General features: G+C 38.1%; 1 protein-coding gene across 2 annotated transcripts in view; it reads right to left on the bottom strand.

Annotated features, from left to right (window-relative positions):
* Positions 1-16,666, bottom strand: part of lgr4 (leucine-rich repeat containing G protein-coupled receptor 4) — a 41,640-nt gene extending 24,974 nt beyond the window's left edge. For both annotated transcript variants that reach the window (XM_043244868.1, XM_043244869.1), the window contains exons 1-2: positions 16,347-16,666; positions 15,858-16,144 (exon numbers count right to left, since the gene is read on the bottom strand). In XM_043244868.1, coding sequence (XP_043100803.1) covers positions 15,858-16,054 — 197 coding nt within the window. In that variant the 5' untranslated portion in view covers positions 16,055-16,144; positions 16,347-16,666. The remainder of the gene's footprint in view (positions 1-15,857; positions 16,145-16,346) is intronic.
* Between the last annotated feature and the right edge of the window lie 1,695 nt (positions 16,667-18,361).

Raw genomic sequence — 18,361 nt, 5'->3', positions numbered from 1 at the left:
GCTCAGGTCAGGTTTTATTCAAAGGTGCTCCCTGCCCAATCCAAAAAGATCTGTAGCATCTGAAACCTCACAAACAAATTTAAATGTAACATTTTTTAAATGTATAATATTACAGTACTATAAATGCATTTTAAATTTCAAATCTAGCGACAAGTGAAAAGAAACAGTAAAACGGCCCCTTTAGCGCAACTCAAAATAAGACTGCTCGAAATCTTGTCAGGAGGCAACATACAGTATTTCAATTTGACAAATTTCTTTGAGCGGTCCCTCCCACAGCTGATGTTCATGCTTTACAAGTTCAAACAGAGATCTGTATGTCTCTGATGACTGATAAGGCCTGAATCCAGATCAGACAGCGAGATCAAGCATCACGCAACAGTAATAGAAGAAAGCAGAGTGTATTTGATGTCATCAGCACTGCACTATGGTGATTTACCTCTCATCGTGCAACTATGACATCAGAGGCTTACAAGTGTTTGGCTAGAAGACGATGGTTTGAAAAGTAGAAAATTTGACGAATTTTGCCTAAAAATCTGTTTTGACTTAAACATATATACCCTATATAACATATATACATCTCAATACATTGTGCAAATATTACAGCGACCCCATTTGTTTGACCACAGTGATTTCTTTAGAATTGATCACCATGAAATCTAATTTGCTAATTTATTTCTAATGAGATGGATCAAATCGGAATTTATTTACACAGAAGCTTCAACTATATAAATCAGATTTCTGAACAAAAAGTGTTTTTGTGTCTGTCACTGTCCACATGTTGCTTCATAAAAGTCTATATATATATAGCAAAGATGGGTTGACAGATAGGTTCATCAAGCTTTTTTGTTAAAGATGACCAGGGGCTACTTTTATTGTGTTTTTTTTGTTATCTTAAAAGTTTAATAGCCTCTAATCGTCATACCTTTAGACCGAATGGAGTAAAGTAACACCAAACTGCTACAGGAAAATAAAAAAGTTTGGAATGAGTAAAGAATGGCCAACTAAAAAAGTTTTCCTTCATTTTCTTCTTTCTTCTCTTATTTCTATAAAACTATCTATGGCCCTCCTTTTCTCCCTAAGGCTCCGAAGCTCTGAGCATAGAGAGAGAGAGAGAGAGAGAGAGTGTGTGTGTGAGAGAGAGAGAGAAAGAGATAGAGAGAGAGTGGAGGCTGTCAAGGAGACGGAGAGATAGCATGTAGCAGCATGACAAAAATGCAGGCAGTACACAAAGTGTTTTCCTCTCTCTCTTTCTCTTTTCCATTTGGGCTGAAAGGTGAAGTGTGTGGGCAGCTAGAAAAGCAAACGGTAGATCCGCAGTGAGAGAGGTCAGAACACTGACCTTAAAACACCCGCCGTTAGAGACGCCACAACACAAACTTGCAGAGAGGAAATGAGAATTAGTGCGTGTAAATCATAATAAGTGTGTTTTTACGTGACGTTCTACTTGTTATACATCTCAGTCCTTATGTTTATTTATTCTTCCGTATTCCAGCCGGAATTGTGTGCGAGTGATTCACCCTTTGTTCGGGAAGAGATGCACTGAAGCTCGGGCAGGTTTTTCAGCTCAGGCTGAGATCTTGATTAGGAATCCATTATATGTGGCTTCAAAAGCCAGGCTGCAAACAGTAGACATCGAGACTGTGTCCGATGGAGCCCAACAAACATGCTACAATAGCTAATGAGGCACATCCCCAACCCTGAAGAAAGAGAAAAACAAAGGGATGATATCGTCCGCCATCTTGGATTTCAATGCAAGGGCTGTCTTGGGTCTTGAAAGAGTATATATGAGCACGAGGGCCCCTGGCCACACTGTGTATCAGATTACCCCCCAATCACACACACCGAAAGGGGCCTCCCTATCCCCCCTGCAGCTATGACCTTCCATCACTCCGCTATCTTTTTTTTTGGGATCCGCAGGTTACCTGCCCTATCCAATTACCCTTCAGGCTGCTTTCAATGGACCATGTACCACTAGAACACTCCCCTTTCTCCTCTCATTCCTTATCACTCGCTTTCTCTCTCTCTCTTTCCCCCTTGGTGGTGTCCCTGGGCCCCTATTTGTGCAGCGGTCCCGGTGGTCCTCTGGATACATTATGTATTACTGACAGTCCTGTTCCCCCTGCACTCACACACGCACACACACTCCTCTACGCCCGCAGCCCTGCTGCAAAGTCTCTCAGTCGTTTGGCTGAGGTGCTTGTGAGCTGGATGAGAGAGAGAGAGAGAGAGAGAGAGAGAGAGAAAGAAGCCTATGTGTATGTGCGTTTGAGTCTGCGAATGTGATCTCTATCCTCGAGTAGCAGGTTTCCTCATTAGGGGCCAGGGGCCGCACTGCAGTGACAAAGACAGGGACGGAGACAGAGGCCTACTGGAGCCGTTACCGGAGGAAACCCTATCCTATGAGACTGATAACGTGTGCTCTTAAAGAGTATGTGCATTTGTGACCGTGTGAGACCAGTTCTACTGCATTTATGCTATGTTTAAAGAAAGTATAATTATTAACCTAAAAAGTCTTGCGTCTCATTTATATGGTACCAAACTGAATTGCAAAAAGTCTCAAACTTCTGTTTTCTTATACAAATTACAACCTTATAATTAAAAACTTGAATGTAAAAAGTTCAAATGTCCAGTTCTTCCCTTAAAGGGGATGTTCACCCCAAAAAAGACCTCAGCAAAAGTAAAAAAAAAGTCAAAGGTTTTTTTAGGAAATATTTTAAATAACATTCTTATCAGTGTAATGTAGTCATATTAGTTTATATTAATGAGCATGACAAATGACAGACAAAACCTATTTTTTCTGCTTGAAAATGTAAAAAAAAACAGTTTTTAACACAAATATGAGAAATACAAAGTAATACCTGTTGGGTATTGTAAAGGTGAAATCCTGCAACATGCTCAAACAGTTGACGATTTCAGCTTGCAAAGGCAGATACAATTTGGCATTGTCATTGTCAAAATACTAACCTGACGACTACAAATAAGGACCACCCTAAGCGCTACAGATGGAGCGTGACTGAATGGAAAATGCATACTACAAACATGGAAGGAAGAAGAAAAGCCTTGTTTTAGGAGAGCTCAGGAACATGTCAAGTCTCAACAGCGCACTGTAGATTTTCTGCCTGTCAGTAAGAGTAACAAAAATAGAGCAGGAAAGAGACAGAAGCCTAGTTAAACTCATGCTATAGGACAGAGAACACTGATTTATGAATGACAGCCTTATTTTCTATGAGGATAGAGTCATTCCCTTTTTCTAAAACAACATTTATTCTTCCACAGCTTAACGTAGGACGCTCTCTCTTAATCACTCTGAAAGAAACACAACAAGCCTGTTTGTCTTCGACTGAAAAAACTCAGAGGCAAAGTCATAAACTTTTACAATTTTGTATGTGATATCTTAGGAAACTGCATTCATATGCAAACCGGTTTAACATGCAGTTTTTAAAAAATTATGGAGAATAGTGTTACAGCCAGACACGCAGTAACAGTAATGCAGGATTGTGTCTATGGCAACCTAGAATACAGGAATGCAATTCAATCTATGTTTTTTTTTGGTAGTAATTGCGTTTAAAGGTCTGATATCAACATGGAGATTGTTATTTCATGACATACTGTTTTGTACAATTATAACTATACCCTACATTATAAGAATTTTTGTAATGTAATATGTATATACACAAACGCGCACATACAACCAGTTGATAATAGAATTATGATTTTAAAAAGAAGTCTCTTATATAGAGATTTAATTTATTTGACCAAAAACAGTAAAGCTAACAAGACATTTATAATGTTACAAAAAGTGTCAAATAAATGTTGTTCATTAGTAAATTAATACATTAAACAAACTTTTTGAATAGAAAAGTTTTGAATTGTAACAATATTTCACAATATAACCGTTTATTCTTTTGATAAAATAAATGCAGCCTCGTGTGCCCAAAAAAAAAAACGTAAAAATATAAATGCTTTATCCAATACTCTTCAGTTAATCAATGTAACAATTAATAATATAACAACTAATTAATCGACACTCAGTTAATTCATATTATAAAATGCAATATTAATTTATTCTTTAGATCATATATATTATATTATATTATATTATTTATATATAAATTATATATTATTGAAATTATATTTATTTATATTTATAACATTTAAATATAAGACAAAGAAGGAATTACTGGACAATCACTACTTAGTAACAACCTACAAGATCAGTAATTATGCTGGGAAAATTGCATTTAGCAGATTTTTGTGGGCCTGTTTGAATTGTTACTTGATATGTATAATTATTTTACTGAATTAAACGGTCAAACAATGCAGAAAGCCTGTTTCTGAGCGTTTGCAGGAATGTACTCAATAGCAGCTGCTCTCTGTGGGCTCCTAAACTCCTCAGCTAAGATTCTGGGGGTTAACTTTTACATTTCCACTGCATCAGTGAAACATGGGAGCATCCGCGTGTCGGCAAACCACACCAGCACCGCAGCAGGCCTTTCGGTGGCCACAGCTGCCCACAGAGCCCCACATCACAGCTGGGCCAGTCCTCTCACAGCCCTGCCAAGCCCTGAAGGAGCCCAGCCACAGCCTGCCCCATGATAAGGCCTGCAGATGTGGTGTGTGTGCGTGTGAGTGTGTGTGTTGGGGCATGGGCGGAACTCATTTACCGGCTGGATTTTAGGCCAAGAAGGGTGAGGCGCTTCTGTGACAGCTTCATTTTGATTGACAGGCCTGCAAATGATGTCTTTTAAAGTCGAAAAGGGGTGTGCATTTTAAAAATGAAGACATTTTCAAATAAGGACGCTTATTGTCCTACTCCATCTAAATGTTTGTGTATCTTTTATTCCAAAAATTCATAGGATCCTTCTTGTGAATTCCGAACGCGCAGCTTGTGGGATTGATTAAAATTGTGTGCAATACCTACAATCCCGCACAGAGTTTCAAGGCCTGAGTTGGGCTGAGGGTTTGTTGTTTCAAGCAGGACCTCCACCCTGAATTTGAAGCACATTAGTCTCTTCTCACAAGCCTGATGATTTGTTTTTCCTTCAGCGTTACATACAGTAGAGAGTGAACACTAAACACTGGAAGCCTATCAGTGGGTTGGATGATGTCATACCTGACAAATTCCTTTCCTTCTCTACACAAGAGAAAAGTTTGAGTCATATTAGAGCTTCAGCGATCTGTCTGCCATTCAAGAAGAAAATTATATGGTTTGAATCCTAAAATGATCAAAAAACGGCACCTTTTCTTTAAGAAAGACGGGCCTGATAGCCTCAATGATGTGATATAAGCTATATATATCCCATTATTTAAACACGTATTCGGACATTTAAATATTTGGGAAAACAGCACTTAAATGTTTTTCTTAAATTGTTTGGGAAAAGACGGAAGTCTGACGCAAAACATAGGATTTAAATTGTGAGTAATGGGTTCCAGTGTAAACCATCTTTGAACTAAACTACCTGAGATCCTTCCACAGACTTATCCATGGACTTGCCCTTTGCTAAAAGAAGAGAATACGACCACACACAGGCACGCGTAACCAGCTTATACTCAAAAAAACGAAATATATAAAAATAAAATACATTAATCAAGTCACACTAAGACACAGGGAGCTCTATGCCCAGTCAAAGAAAGGCTACAGTCTGGAGTCACAGAGCAAGAAGCCAATTCCCTCACGTGAGCTCTAACACAAACACTCAGCTTTGAGAGCAAACATGTCAACCGACAAAAAAAAAAAATTCTGAGCCTGAGAGAAAGCAAAGGATTTACAGAAAGAGAAAGACAGCAGGAATGCGAGAAAGGAAGTATATTAAGCCGCTAATTCCACAGGAACACCATGGCTGTAAGCAGACAGTGCGTTGGGGCTGTGCTGATAGTCTATCTGTAATGAGATATGAACAAGGCTGAACACACCACCGAGCTACACAAACAACATGCACTGGAGTCGCACTGCAAAGTTTGCCAAGAGCAAGCCATTCTCTCTTCACCTCCCTTTATTTACTTACATGCAAAATTTAATATGTAAAATATCATGAAAAATGTGCTTGAATATGCATATATAACACTTTCCAGAATTAACAAAACAGGCCTAACAGGATAATTCAAAGTCTTTCACAATTATTGCCCTTATATAAATCCAAATCTATTTGATTCTCTTTATTGTGAGGGACATACTGTTATTTTGTCAGGCAGTATTTTCCATTCACTGAGCTGGATTATAACACAAAACACAATTCAAGTATCACACAAATATTATTCCACTTAATTTAAATAGTGAAGTTATTCTATATAGCTGTATATTGTTCTATACAGCTCACATCTCATTTATGTTTTCATATATAGCCTATTCAATGTTACTAAATTTAAATTAGTGCTGTCAAATGATTAATCGCAATTAATTCAAAAATACAAGTTGTTGTTTACATAATATGTGTGTATACTGTATACATTTTTATGTATATATATATATATATATATATATATATATATATATATATATATATATATATATAAATAAATACACACATACACACATATATATATATATATATATATATATATATATATATATATATATATATATAAAATATAATATATATATGTTGCTTTTATATTACTTTTTAATACTATAAAATATAACTATATAAATGTATATAGATGTAAATATAAATAATATACATAATAAACATACACAGCACACATATTATGTAAACAAAAACTTTTGGAATGTTATTATTAATTTGACCGCACTAATTAAAATATCAATAGATGAGTAATAATCTCATCAGTTAGTGCTAATTAATAATAAATCAGTGATCAACACAAACATTTGCAAAAATGATAATAATTAGAAATGTTACTTGAGCATTAAATCAGCATTGACAATAAACATTATGCTAGTCTTGAAATAAAAATAAACATACTTGTTTGGCATTAAATTAAATAAATTTGAAAAAACTGGTGAGAAGGAAACATTCTTTCACTAAAGAAGGATAAGCTATCATGATATTAGCTGATATCAGACATTAATCAGCTGATATCTCAACAACCTAAAATAACAGTTGTTTGAATACAGCATCAGCAAGGTCAAAATACCACGTGATTGCTAACGTTTGGCAGTGACTGCTGTCCAGATGTCTTTGACAGCATCACCTAAATGTAAGTTGCCTCCCATAAGGGGTTTGATACTGACAAAAATTTGAAAAAACACACGCCTCTCATGGCCAGCAAGTTCTTTTCCACAGTACTCCAACTCAAACTGGTCCATGCGTTCGCGCTGTTTCTCTCTGGAGAGGTGAGTTGACCTGGACGGAAGCTTGATGGGAACGAAACCCAAATAAAACCAGTTTTCTGGGAAGCCATTTCACATTCCAGTGAGACCAGAGAGGCTTCCCACCTTCCAGTAAGAGTGTGTGTACAGACCTGTCTGTGGCTGCACCTATTTGCGTGTCTGTGTGTGTTGTGACACTAAGAGACAGAATGTGTGTGTGGCTCAGTGTTTTCCCAGCTCATCTCACTCAGTATACCCCTCTGTTTATCGTTCGGCCCATCTCTCTCCCTCTGTTTCTCTCTGCATCCTTCCCCTTCATTCCTTTCCACTGATCTCAGATCCTCATCCTGTCATTTGTCTGGTGTCCATTAGAAAAAGAAGATGTGATGGGAGACAGGCGTTTCTAACGCAGCAGATGGCCTTCTTCAAGGCTCCATCAGGAAGCTCACATTAAACAAACCCATTAACTGCCAAGGCAACCTGTCTGCATCCCAACAACACTACTGACCATGAACGATCTCTAAATAATCACACGGCCATCTCCGCGAGTGTCCACAACCTTTTCGCTTCTGGAGGACGGAGATGAACCCGAGCGTGTGAATGGAGTGAGTCGAAGGGAGTGTCCGGCTGTCCTCGGCTGGTTTAGAGACTGTACACAGTGAATCAGACTGGCTTAGACTAGAATTCAGCACTTCAATAAATTACAGAGGGGCCTCTTCACCACCTCACCACCCCACACTCTCTCCTGCCTTCTCTACACACACCTCCGAAATGTGAAAATTACTAAGTAACTTAATAAATGCTCAAAAGCCATGTTTTCACCAGAGGTCATTAGTTAATGTACGGTACATTCAAATTATGAATGCCATGAAAATTGGATTAATGTCGCTGAATGTTTATAAACTGCATAAATGTTTGTTAATGACTAATAAATGTTCCTTAAAGTCTAACCAATATACACTACCCTTCAAAAATGTTTTTAAAAAGGAATGAATGCTTCGATTCAGCAAGGATAAATTAGTTATTCATTTTTTTTATTTTAAATTCGTGTTTTTAAGGAGAAGAATCCATAAAATGTATTAAAGGAATAGTTCACCCAAAAATGAACCCAAAATTCTGTCATCATTTACTCACCTTGAAGTAGTTCCAAAACTGTATGAATTTCTGCCAAACAAAAAGGAAGATATTTTGAAAAAAGTTTGTAACCAGGCTGTTTTGGGTCACAACTGACTTCCATAGTATATTTTATGCAAAATATCTTCCATGTGAGTAAATGATGACATAATTGTAATTTTTTGGTGAACTATTCCTTTAAGGTTTCTGTAAAATTATTAAAGGTCCCAAATATTTCCAAATCTTTCCTGGCTTTTTTTGTGATAAGTGAGGTCTAAGGGCTATGTAACTACCATATAAGTTTCAAAACAGCCTGAATAAAGTAGCTGTGATTTTTCCCGAGCCGTTGCGACTTCCATAAAAATGTGACGTCAGATCTACTCAGTCACCTCCTTCAGTAAACCAAGATCTGCCCACCGTCCATAACATTGCTGAGCAACGACAACACAGGAACATGTCGAAAAGGTTAACTGGATTGTAACTATGAAGTGAATCATATCTAGCGCGTAAGTTATAGTCAAGACAAACTCTGTGTCTATCTAGTCATGATGACGATATATACATTTCAGTTTCAGCAGGCAACTATTTTTACAGCTACGTTATTATTCCAGCTACAACTAGTCGCTAGTCCAGCTAATGCATATACAGTTACACATCATTATATATAAATCGTCAGTTTGTTGCTCTACACACATGCACGCAGACATTATTTCATAAACGACATAGCTATAAGATGCAATAAAACTTTAAACGCGCCCATAACAACAGAAGACAATACTTTATTGAACCTTCTCTGATAAGAAGTGTACAAACTTAAGCATTTTAATGATAGTTTATGTTCAATCGGCTCGGTTTATTGCGTTTAACCACAGCTGTCATCAGTTTTTTGTCTGGCATTGGGTATGCAATCATATTTCTAATTTGAGGCTGATTATGTAGCCGAATCTGCTTTGTTTTGAATGAGCTGCCTCAGTCTTCCTTTTGTGACTGTAGAATGATTGCTGCAGGATCATATCATACTAGGGCTGGAGTAATGGCTGCTAAAATTTGAGCTATCACAGGAATAACTGACATTTTTAAATATATTAAAACAGGAGACAGCGATTTGTAATAACATTTCTCCTATATTGCTGTTTTTTTATCAAATAAAATTAAAATGTGAATATACTTAATTTTTTAAAAATAAAAAAAAAAAAAAAAATGCCAAATGTTAAAAATGTTTAACTTTTTTTTTTTTTTAACAAGACAGTTTTAACATTACTCTTTCTCTCTCTCTCTCTCTCTCCCTCTCACACACACACACAAAATATTGCAAACCCTTAAAAATAGCAACGCAAAATGAAGCATGACTGGCTTAAATATGACATGCCACACAGACAAGGAGACAGCAGAGGTTTTCGAAATGAGGAAGAAAATGATGAACTGGGAATAACTGTTTATTTTACTGCCCTCTAGACATAATGTATCATCAGCTCAGTTTAAATAAATTCAACACGTTCTGCTTTTCTGTCTCTCTCACACTCATAAACACACACAAATTGTTGGCAGAAGGCAGCGCGTGGACAGATGCAGGGGACCCGAGGGGGTCATCTCCAGGTCAGGAAGTGTGCGGCTGTGGAGCGATGACGGACCCTGCAACTCGAGGTCACCGGGGGTCGAGCACGCGAGCAGAGAGGAAAATGCCAGCCAAGTGGCACCACGCAAGGACCACACACGTTCAAACCTTCGGCGAGGAGGAGAGGTGCCATGTTAAACACTCCTTACTGGAAGAGTTGGACAGAGAAGACATCCGCTCTTCAGCTGCTGGACTCTTCTCAAGGAGTCTAACCACCGGAGAACACAACACACGCAAACCTTGGATTAGAGCTCATCTCCGGTCCCACTCCTACTGGGGACTGCTTGTCAGTCCACTAATCCAGTCCTCATAGCTCCTCACAGCAGAACGGACGTTTGGTGGATATTTTCACCACATGGGACGAAGTCCACGGAACAAGGGCATGGCCAATAAGGCTTGATTTGAGGTCTGAGTGCTGCATGTGTAAACACACGCAATGCTTTAAGAAACTCTGGCAGCCTAACAGTCTCTCTCTTTGTCCCACACCCACCATTTCTGAGTGAGAGAAAAGCTCTTACATGTCTCTCTAATCATCATGAGCCATCCTTCACGCTCATCAAAAATAGAGAGAAGAAAAAGCAAATAAAAAGCACCAAAAAGGGAAAGATACATGGTGACAGACTGATGCTATTTGGTATGAGAATCCAGTTTTTCATTTATTTCACTTCTTGTAAAGAATAAATATTTGGTCAAATAAATTGTGATTTCACTGCAGGTAAAACTTCCTAAAACTTCCTAAAAAATTAGGAAACACATATTCACTTTCCCTCAGTAAGCCTCTATTTTGTTGCTTATTAACAACAAGTCAAGTAGGTGTTTATAATAGTTATGTTATTCAGATTTAATTCAATTCAATATTTGGCCTAAGCTATTAAACAGCCATACCAAACAAAACTAACATGCAGTAATGCATTGATATTTATAAAATATTATAAAATTACTGACAAACTGCATAATTGACATTAAATACATAAAATATAGTAAGTAACTAAACTGATTTAGCTTTCACTGTAAGTTGTATGTGTTTGATTTACCAAAAGATTAATGAAAAAAAGTGTTTAGGCAATTTGTTCTGGAATCAGACCACATGGTTGCATTGTACGTCTTCGACTCACTGGAGAGAACTGTCTGATAAGAGTCATTTCTTCTATAATCTGACTACACTGTCCACGCTGATTCACTGGATTGGATAAATAGCGCAGGTATCAGTCATGGTATTTTAGTAAATTTGACAACAGTAAATGCCAAATGGTTTACGCTTGGAACTTGGTTCCTAGCCATTTTATTGTAGTAAGTTCAATGTTTGGGACTTGAACTGGATACGCAATGTTGTTCTTGAAAAAATGCGGTCACAGACATTCATGAGGCTTCACCTTTAATGGCTGAGAAAGTCTTTGCCAGAAAGCTGAACACAGAGGGCCCTCTTCTCCTCCAGAGCTCTTCTCATGACCTGTGTGTGTGCGCGTGTGTGTGTGTGTGTGTGTGCGTGCAGGTATGACTGAAGGCTGCCTGTGTTCATGTACATAAAACAGCCTTTATCCCGAACTATCCCAATTTACCTCATAACATCGGAGCTCTAAATCATTTGTGTAGCAATGAGGCATACAAACCATCTTCAGGTGAAGGACTGCACTGGATCAACTACACCACAATCTTCACAACAGTAATTTTATCTGACAGATTCAATGAAACTGTATAACTTTCTCTGGTGGCGTACTTAAAAAATCTAAATAAAAAAAGAGCATTGACAAACTTTTATCCTCCACTTCACATCAAATCTCCCATTAAAAGTGCATTACCTCACCAGTCACTTTCTGTCACGTACCCCCGACTGCACAGAAACAGTATTGTCTTCAGAGGTGAATGCGAAAAAAGCGTTCACTAATCGCTCTATACATTCAGACAGGGAAAGGTGTGGAAAAATGGTGCAGCCGGTTCCATCTCACTGAGCTTGAAGACATGCAACCCTTCCCACAGCCTTTAAGATGGAAAAGAACATGGCGTCTCTGTTTTGTTAATGGGACACAAAGGCACATTCCAGCTCCTCAATGCTGAAGGGCTTTCTGAGGCTGAGACAAGAGTGGGCTAATGGCGTGTGGACAGACGGTTAAGGGGGGATATCCCCACTGCACTAAGCCAGCGCACACACTCACATATACACGAGGGAAATTCATTCAGCCAGCAAGGGGACACCAAAAAATAGGCAAGGTGGACTGAAAAGTAGAAAGGGTCAAAAGTAAAGGAGTCGCGCTCTGGATTATGAAAGACGTCCCACTGTATCATGAAAAAGACATTCTTCAAACTTACTGTATAAGAACAAAAAGGAAGTGAGGAAGTAAAAATGCAAAAATATTATTATTATTATTATTATTTTTGTCAGTAACCTTGCTGGGGTTTATTTGTAGCAATAGCCAAAAATACATTGCTGGTCACAATTATCGATTTTTCTTTTATGCCAAAAACCATTAGGATATAAGTAAAGTAAAGATCTTGTTCCATGAAGATATTTTGTAAATATATTAAAACTTAATTTTTCGTAATATGCAGTGCTAAGAACTAAGAAATGTGGACAACTTTAAAGGTACATTTTTTCTCAGTATTTGGATTTTTTGCACCCTCAGATGAAGGTTTTCAAATATTGTCCTATTCTAGCGACATACATCGATGCAAAGCTTCTTAATTCAGCTTTCTCAATTATATATCTCAATTTCAAAACATTTACACTTGTGACTGGTGTTGCGGTCGAAGTTCACATATAGGACATTGCCATACACACTCATAAAAATGAACTTTCTTGTTATGGTATTGATAATTCCATAAAGAACCTTTATCGTCCATGGAACCTGTCCACTGAACCTTTCAGTTCCAAAAAAAAAAAGAAGTAATGTGTGAAGATCTGATCTAAAGGACATTTTCCACTATTAAAAAAATGAAAAGTTTCCATGGATGTTAAAAGTACCTTAACGATCCATGAGTAACAATAAAGAACCTTTATTTTCAAGCATGTAAGAATAATGTTTTTTTGTTTTTTTTACAAAAATTGTAAAACGCATTAAGGTGATATTTTTTCGAAACATCAATTACACCTATCTTGCCCTCCCCCTATACAACATAACAGACACATGTTTATGAGGTGCTTGTTAAAACATTATGAAGGCCATCTGATCGAAAGCAGAGTGTAATAAGCTATGAACCACTTGCAGTGGGAGTTAAGTATATAGTTACATCCGCCCATACAGCACAGTCAAGGTCAAAGTTTCCCTGGTGTGGAGCGATACTACAGTGCATATTTGTTTCTTAAGCCGGTGCTAAGTCTCTCGCTTGCCCTGCTCCGATACTCCGCCTAAACAGAGTATGATTAACCTGAAGCATTGCGCAACGACCTGTTGAAGTGAGCAAACTATATTAACCCCACAAGACTCAGAGCAGCTATCTGGACTGGGAGAATAATGATCAACCAGACTGTGCCTACTCTCTTTCTCTCACACTTCCCTCCTTTTCCATTTCTCAGACCCTCTGAACGCTGACATACTCCCAACATATTTTTCTTTGTCACTTTACCAGTTTGAAACTTCACCTCCCTGCCTCTATTGTCCTTTCTCTCGCTAATTCTCCGGTGCTGTTCTTCTCTGCGGGGAGAGACAGTGTGGCGACAGCTGAAGGCAACCCAGAGGACGGGCAGAGAGAACTGCCCTACTATTATCAATTACATAAATAAATACCAGAAATGCAGTTAAGCGTGCAGCAGGCCGACGCAGCCGGATGCAGCAATGCGGCTGGAACGGTGGCAACGCATTTCACAGCTCATGACTATTACCACACAGGCTGACTGACAGATGTCCCATCATCTGCTCAGCATCACTTGTGGATTGATAATGTATGTTTTTGGCAAACAAACAAAACAAAACAAAAAGTGTGCTAAAACACGAATTGTTGACACTTAATAACCTAACATAGCTTTCAGAATAACCAGTATCTCTACTATAATACCATACTCTTAATGACCTTTAAAACTGCATTGAAGCATATGTAGCAATAGATCTTTTTTTCCATATTGTGGCACACATGTGAGTGTAAAGGATTATCAAAAAAATAAAATAAAGTATTATATGGCCTTCTGGTAATTTTTCAATAAGAACCAGTTTGTTTTTTATAATGATAAAGCAAAATGTTTAAAAAAAAAAACAAAAACAAAAACAAAACTAAAAAACGGGAGTGTTAGCATCTTTCTGATGCATATACATGCAGGCCCCCCTATTTGCATATAATTCACTGATATCCAACATGGCCACTGCCACCACTAGTGTTAACTCTGTGGCTTTATTTCTGGCTTTATCGCTTCTCCAGACTGGACTTAGCTTGGCGTTGGGTTACACGCTCCAGCTTGGCAGAGATATTTCGAGAGCCCGGTCAAGCTGTTTTCAAAACGTATGGGCTCCAAGAGAGAGCTGCAGAATAAACAGTTGCCTCCAGACGTGCTTCTAAACACTTTGGCAGAAAAGTAACTCGCTTAACTACAACAGAGTGAAAACACAATAAATGCTGGTAAAGTGTAATGAGGTGAGGGACGTGATTCACACGCGCCACAGACAGCGGGCCCTGGCTCAGGCCGGCAATAAACCGGTCTTTCTGTACTAAGACAGATGGAAAAACTTTCCGGGGTAGAAAAAGACATCAAACTATGCACGGCTGAAGCGAGTGCTCCATTGATACAGACCAAAGTCAGCTTCAACAATTAATTCTATAACAATACAGTAGTAGTTAACAACTATTACTATTAAAATTATTTTTCTGATGAACAATTAAAACATTGATGGGCAAAATTTGAATATACCTGACTTTAAAGGGTTAGAGCATTTAATGTGGCAGATGGCATACATGCGGCTCATGCTTTTACTAACAAAAAGAATGCATTCATGTGGCTGCTAATATAGTTATATAGTTATAATATAATATAGTGCTTTTAGCCACTAATGGTAAAAGTTTGATTATACTCACTTTGTTTATTACTGTAAGAGGGCTTCTAAATTATCAGCAAGTTACCCATAAAGTTATCTAAAAATAAAGAAAATATAGTCAAATTCAGAAAGATATAATACTGGTAACCATTACGCCTTCTAAGATTTAGCAACAGAGTGCTGAGAAATACATCTGTGGAAAGCACTATTCATAGAAAGCACCCCAAATCACCTCAAAATATAAATAACTGCCACAATATCTACCTGCATGCGTTTAAAAGCAGGCCGGTGAGGTTTTAAAGGCTGGCTGTATTTAATAATGGATGAGCAGCCCTCTCTATATCACCAGTTTGTGTCATACAGCATTCAGTCTGTTACACTCACACAAAGTACCCGAAAGCGGCCCAAGATGGACTTTGAGCTACAAAGCTAAAAAACCTCTCCAAAGAATCTCAGTCTCAAAACAACTGCCAGACTTATCTGTTCAAAACAAACTTAGCTAAATGTAACAATCACGCTTCTCTTTTTGACTTCTAATATTTGCTATTTTGTTCTAACTGCTATGCTGTAAATAAAACTGAACGTATGCAGGTGTGTTTCTGAGTCATAGCAACGGTTTATTGTGATTTTACATTACACGATCAATGAACTTACTCACTGGATGTCTGAAAACAAAGTTATTGTTAGTTTATGTAACTGCGTGAATTGCATGTGACATTATTTAGGGGGGATCCTACGTGGTGTTTCTGCAGCCATTTGTTGTAGAAACATGTAACATGCGTAACGCGGACATCGCAAGGGCGGTTTAGAAAAGAGATCCGAACATTTCTAGCGTCAAACACGCAATATGCACTTGTTCCCACCATGCACTTGATCGTTAACAGTTACTGTGGTGACTTACAGGTAATAAGTGAAAGCGCTGAGGCCGGTGGGGACGGTGGTCAGTCCTCTTCCGGAGCAGTCCGCTCCTCCGTCTTCATCGCAGCGGCACATCGGAGAGCATGTGGCCGGAGTGGACTGTCCCTCTCCCGCAGCAGCAGCAGCAGCAGCACAACCCCACAGTCCCAGCATGAGCATCCGGGCGGCCAGCAATGCCATTATTCTCCTCCTTTCGACCCAAAAGCCCCTCGAAGGAAATGCGCGGTGCTTGTTTCGCCAGCGAACAGAGATGTTGATAGCTCCTTTAACCTAAGAACAAGTACATTATCAGACTCTCGGAAGACTTGGGTTGAATTCGCTGGGCTTGATCAGATTCAGACATGATGTGGGCGAGTTAACGGACTAAAATTAAGCCACAGCGCGTCTTTTTTGTTGTTGTGAGCGCTCCCAAAAAAACGTTACGCTACCTTCTTTTCTTTCAGCCATGCTCGATGTAAATAAGCGCTCTTACCTAATGCCCGCGAACGATAGGCAGGTCGGGCCAGTCAACGGTCATTCTGCGCGTGAGTCTCGAGCCTCACACCTCCAAAAACACACGAAATAAACACCTTTAGCCTGGATTCCCGGGTCTAAACAAACGGGGCTCCAGATTGCCCTGATTCGCTAAGCGTCCGCTTCCAGGAAAACACTCACAAACCGCGACGAAACACGGTTGGTTACAACAGTATTTTCACTCTCTCTCTCTGATTTGTTTCCTGTAGAAAACACGGTCAGCTCTCCGTCGAGCCTCACGTTTCCTCCTCTCTCTCTCTCTCTCTCTCTCTCTCTCTCTCTCTCTCTCTCTCTCTCTCTCTCTCCACAGGACAGCCAGTGAGGTGCTGAATATGTTAATATAGACCTACATATTAATGATTTCTCGACGTCAGCTCTATAGTGCGAAACTGAAGGCAGAAAACAAATAGCTGTGAAGTACTCAAAAGGCTTTATTTACCTACGAGAGAAAGGAATCGATTTAATAACAATTTCAAAAAAAAAAAAAAAAAAAGTTATAAAAACGTAAACGTTTGTAAAGTACACGTTTAGTGTTCATCCGTTGCAGAATTGTAGAATTTTTTTTTTGTCATATTGGACATAAAATCAATAATTAAAAGCGTAAAAAAAAAGTTTGAGGTCGTTTAAAAGAGGTAATCAGGAAAATGGCATGAAATGCAGTGGGAAATTCAATTTGTTAAAATTCAGAATGCCATCAATAAACCAAACAATAACTAATAGAAAGAACGGGGCTGTGTACAAACTGCAGAATAGTTAGATTTATGGGTAACACGTTTAAGGTGTTCATAATACAGAGTAATTACCTAGCAAGTGTTCAGCGGTAGCCGTCAAACAAAATGTGCATACTATGTAACTGTTATGGAACAGTTTATACTTACAGTTTGTAATTATGTAGACGTAACAGGCTGCTACTGTCTGTTACACAGCTACTTATCTAAACAAAATATTGTCACATATGTGTTTATATGAGACTTTATATAACATAATTATAAATTCAAGTGCACAGACATAAGCTACTTAATAAAGTGTATCAATATTGCACTTAAGTGTACTTCATGTGTATCTAGCTGCACCTTAGTTTGATTGAACCCATTAGTACGCAGCTTAAATACATGTAATACATTTCTAATTACATTCAAATTACAGAATATTACACAGGCATAAGCTACTTAAAATAAAGTGCATCAAGATTGTACTTAAGTGTGAGTAGCTGTGTAACAGACTTGGTCAGTTACATATGTGTAACAGTTACATCTACATAATTGCAAACTGTCATTACAGACTGTAACATAACTTAGTTTTTATTTTATGTATACATTTCATTTAATGTATACGTACAACTGCCACTACTAAGTACCTAATTAGGTAATTACTCTGTATTATGACACCTTAATTTTTTTTATTTTTTCACAAATTTGATCAGTGCTTGCTTTTTTCCTGAATCAAACCAAATAAGGTCTTGGCTGGAGCTATGCTCTTCTGTTTCAGCTACAGAAAAGAAAAGATGCACCAATCCACCTCACTGAGAGCACTGCATAACACTGGCCTGCATAGAGTGCGTTCCCAAAAAAGACATTTCTTTAAAAAAAGATGTGACTAAAATAGCAAGTCTTGCATCTAAAACACTGATTAAACTACTTAATAGGTTAATAAGCATTATTAAATTCTGCTTTTATAAATATCGCAAACATTATTAAGATTATTAAGTAAACAAGTATATGAACATTTATTAACTATAGCAGACGCCTTTGTCCAATTCAAGTTACAAATGAGAGAAAAACATAACTTCACAGCACATTCACAAGCGGTATCGCAAAAATACTTTTCAAGAGATTACAGAGCATGTGTATACTTACAAAAATAGAGATTTTAAAGTCTTGCGTGTGGTGTAAACATTAAAAAAATAATGTTGCTTTGAAAGTGCTTTAAAATATCAGAGGGAAAGATGCAGAATCCGTAATTCAGTGAAATGAG

This window comes from Puntigrus tetrazona, chromosome 7, assembly GCF_018831695.1.
Source record: "Puntigrus tetrazona isolate hp1 chromosome 7, ASM1883169v1, whole genome shotgun sequence".
Taxonomy (NCBI): Eukaryota; Metazoa; Chordata; class Actinopteri; order Cypriniformes; family Cyprinidae; genus Puntigrus; species Puntigrus tetrazona.
The sequence above is the reverse complement of the archived record's forward strand: the minus strand, read 5'-3'. Positions and strand labels throughout refer to the sequence as shown.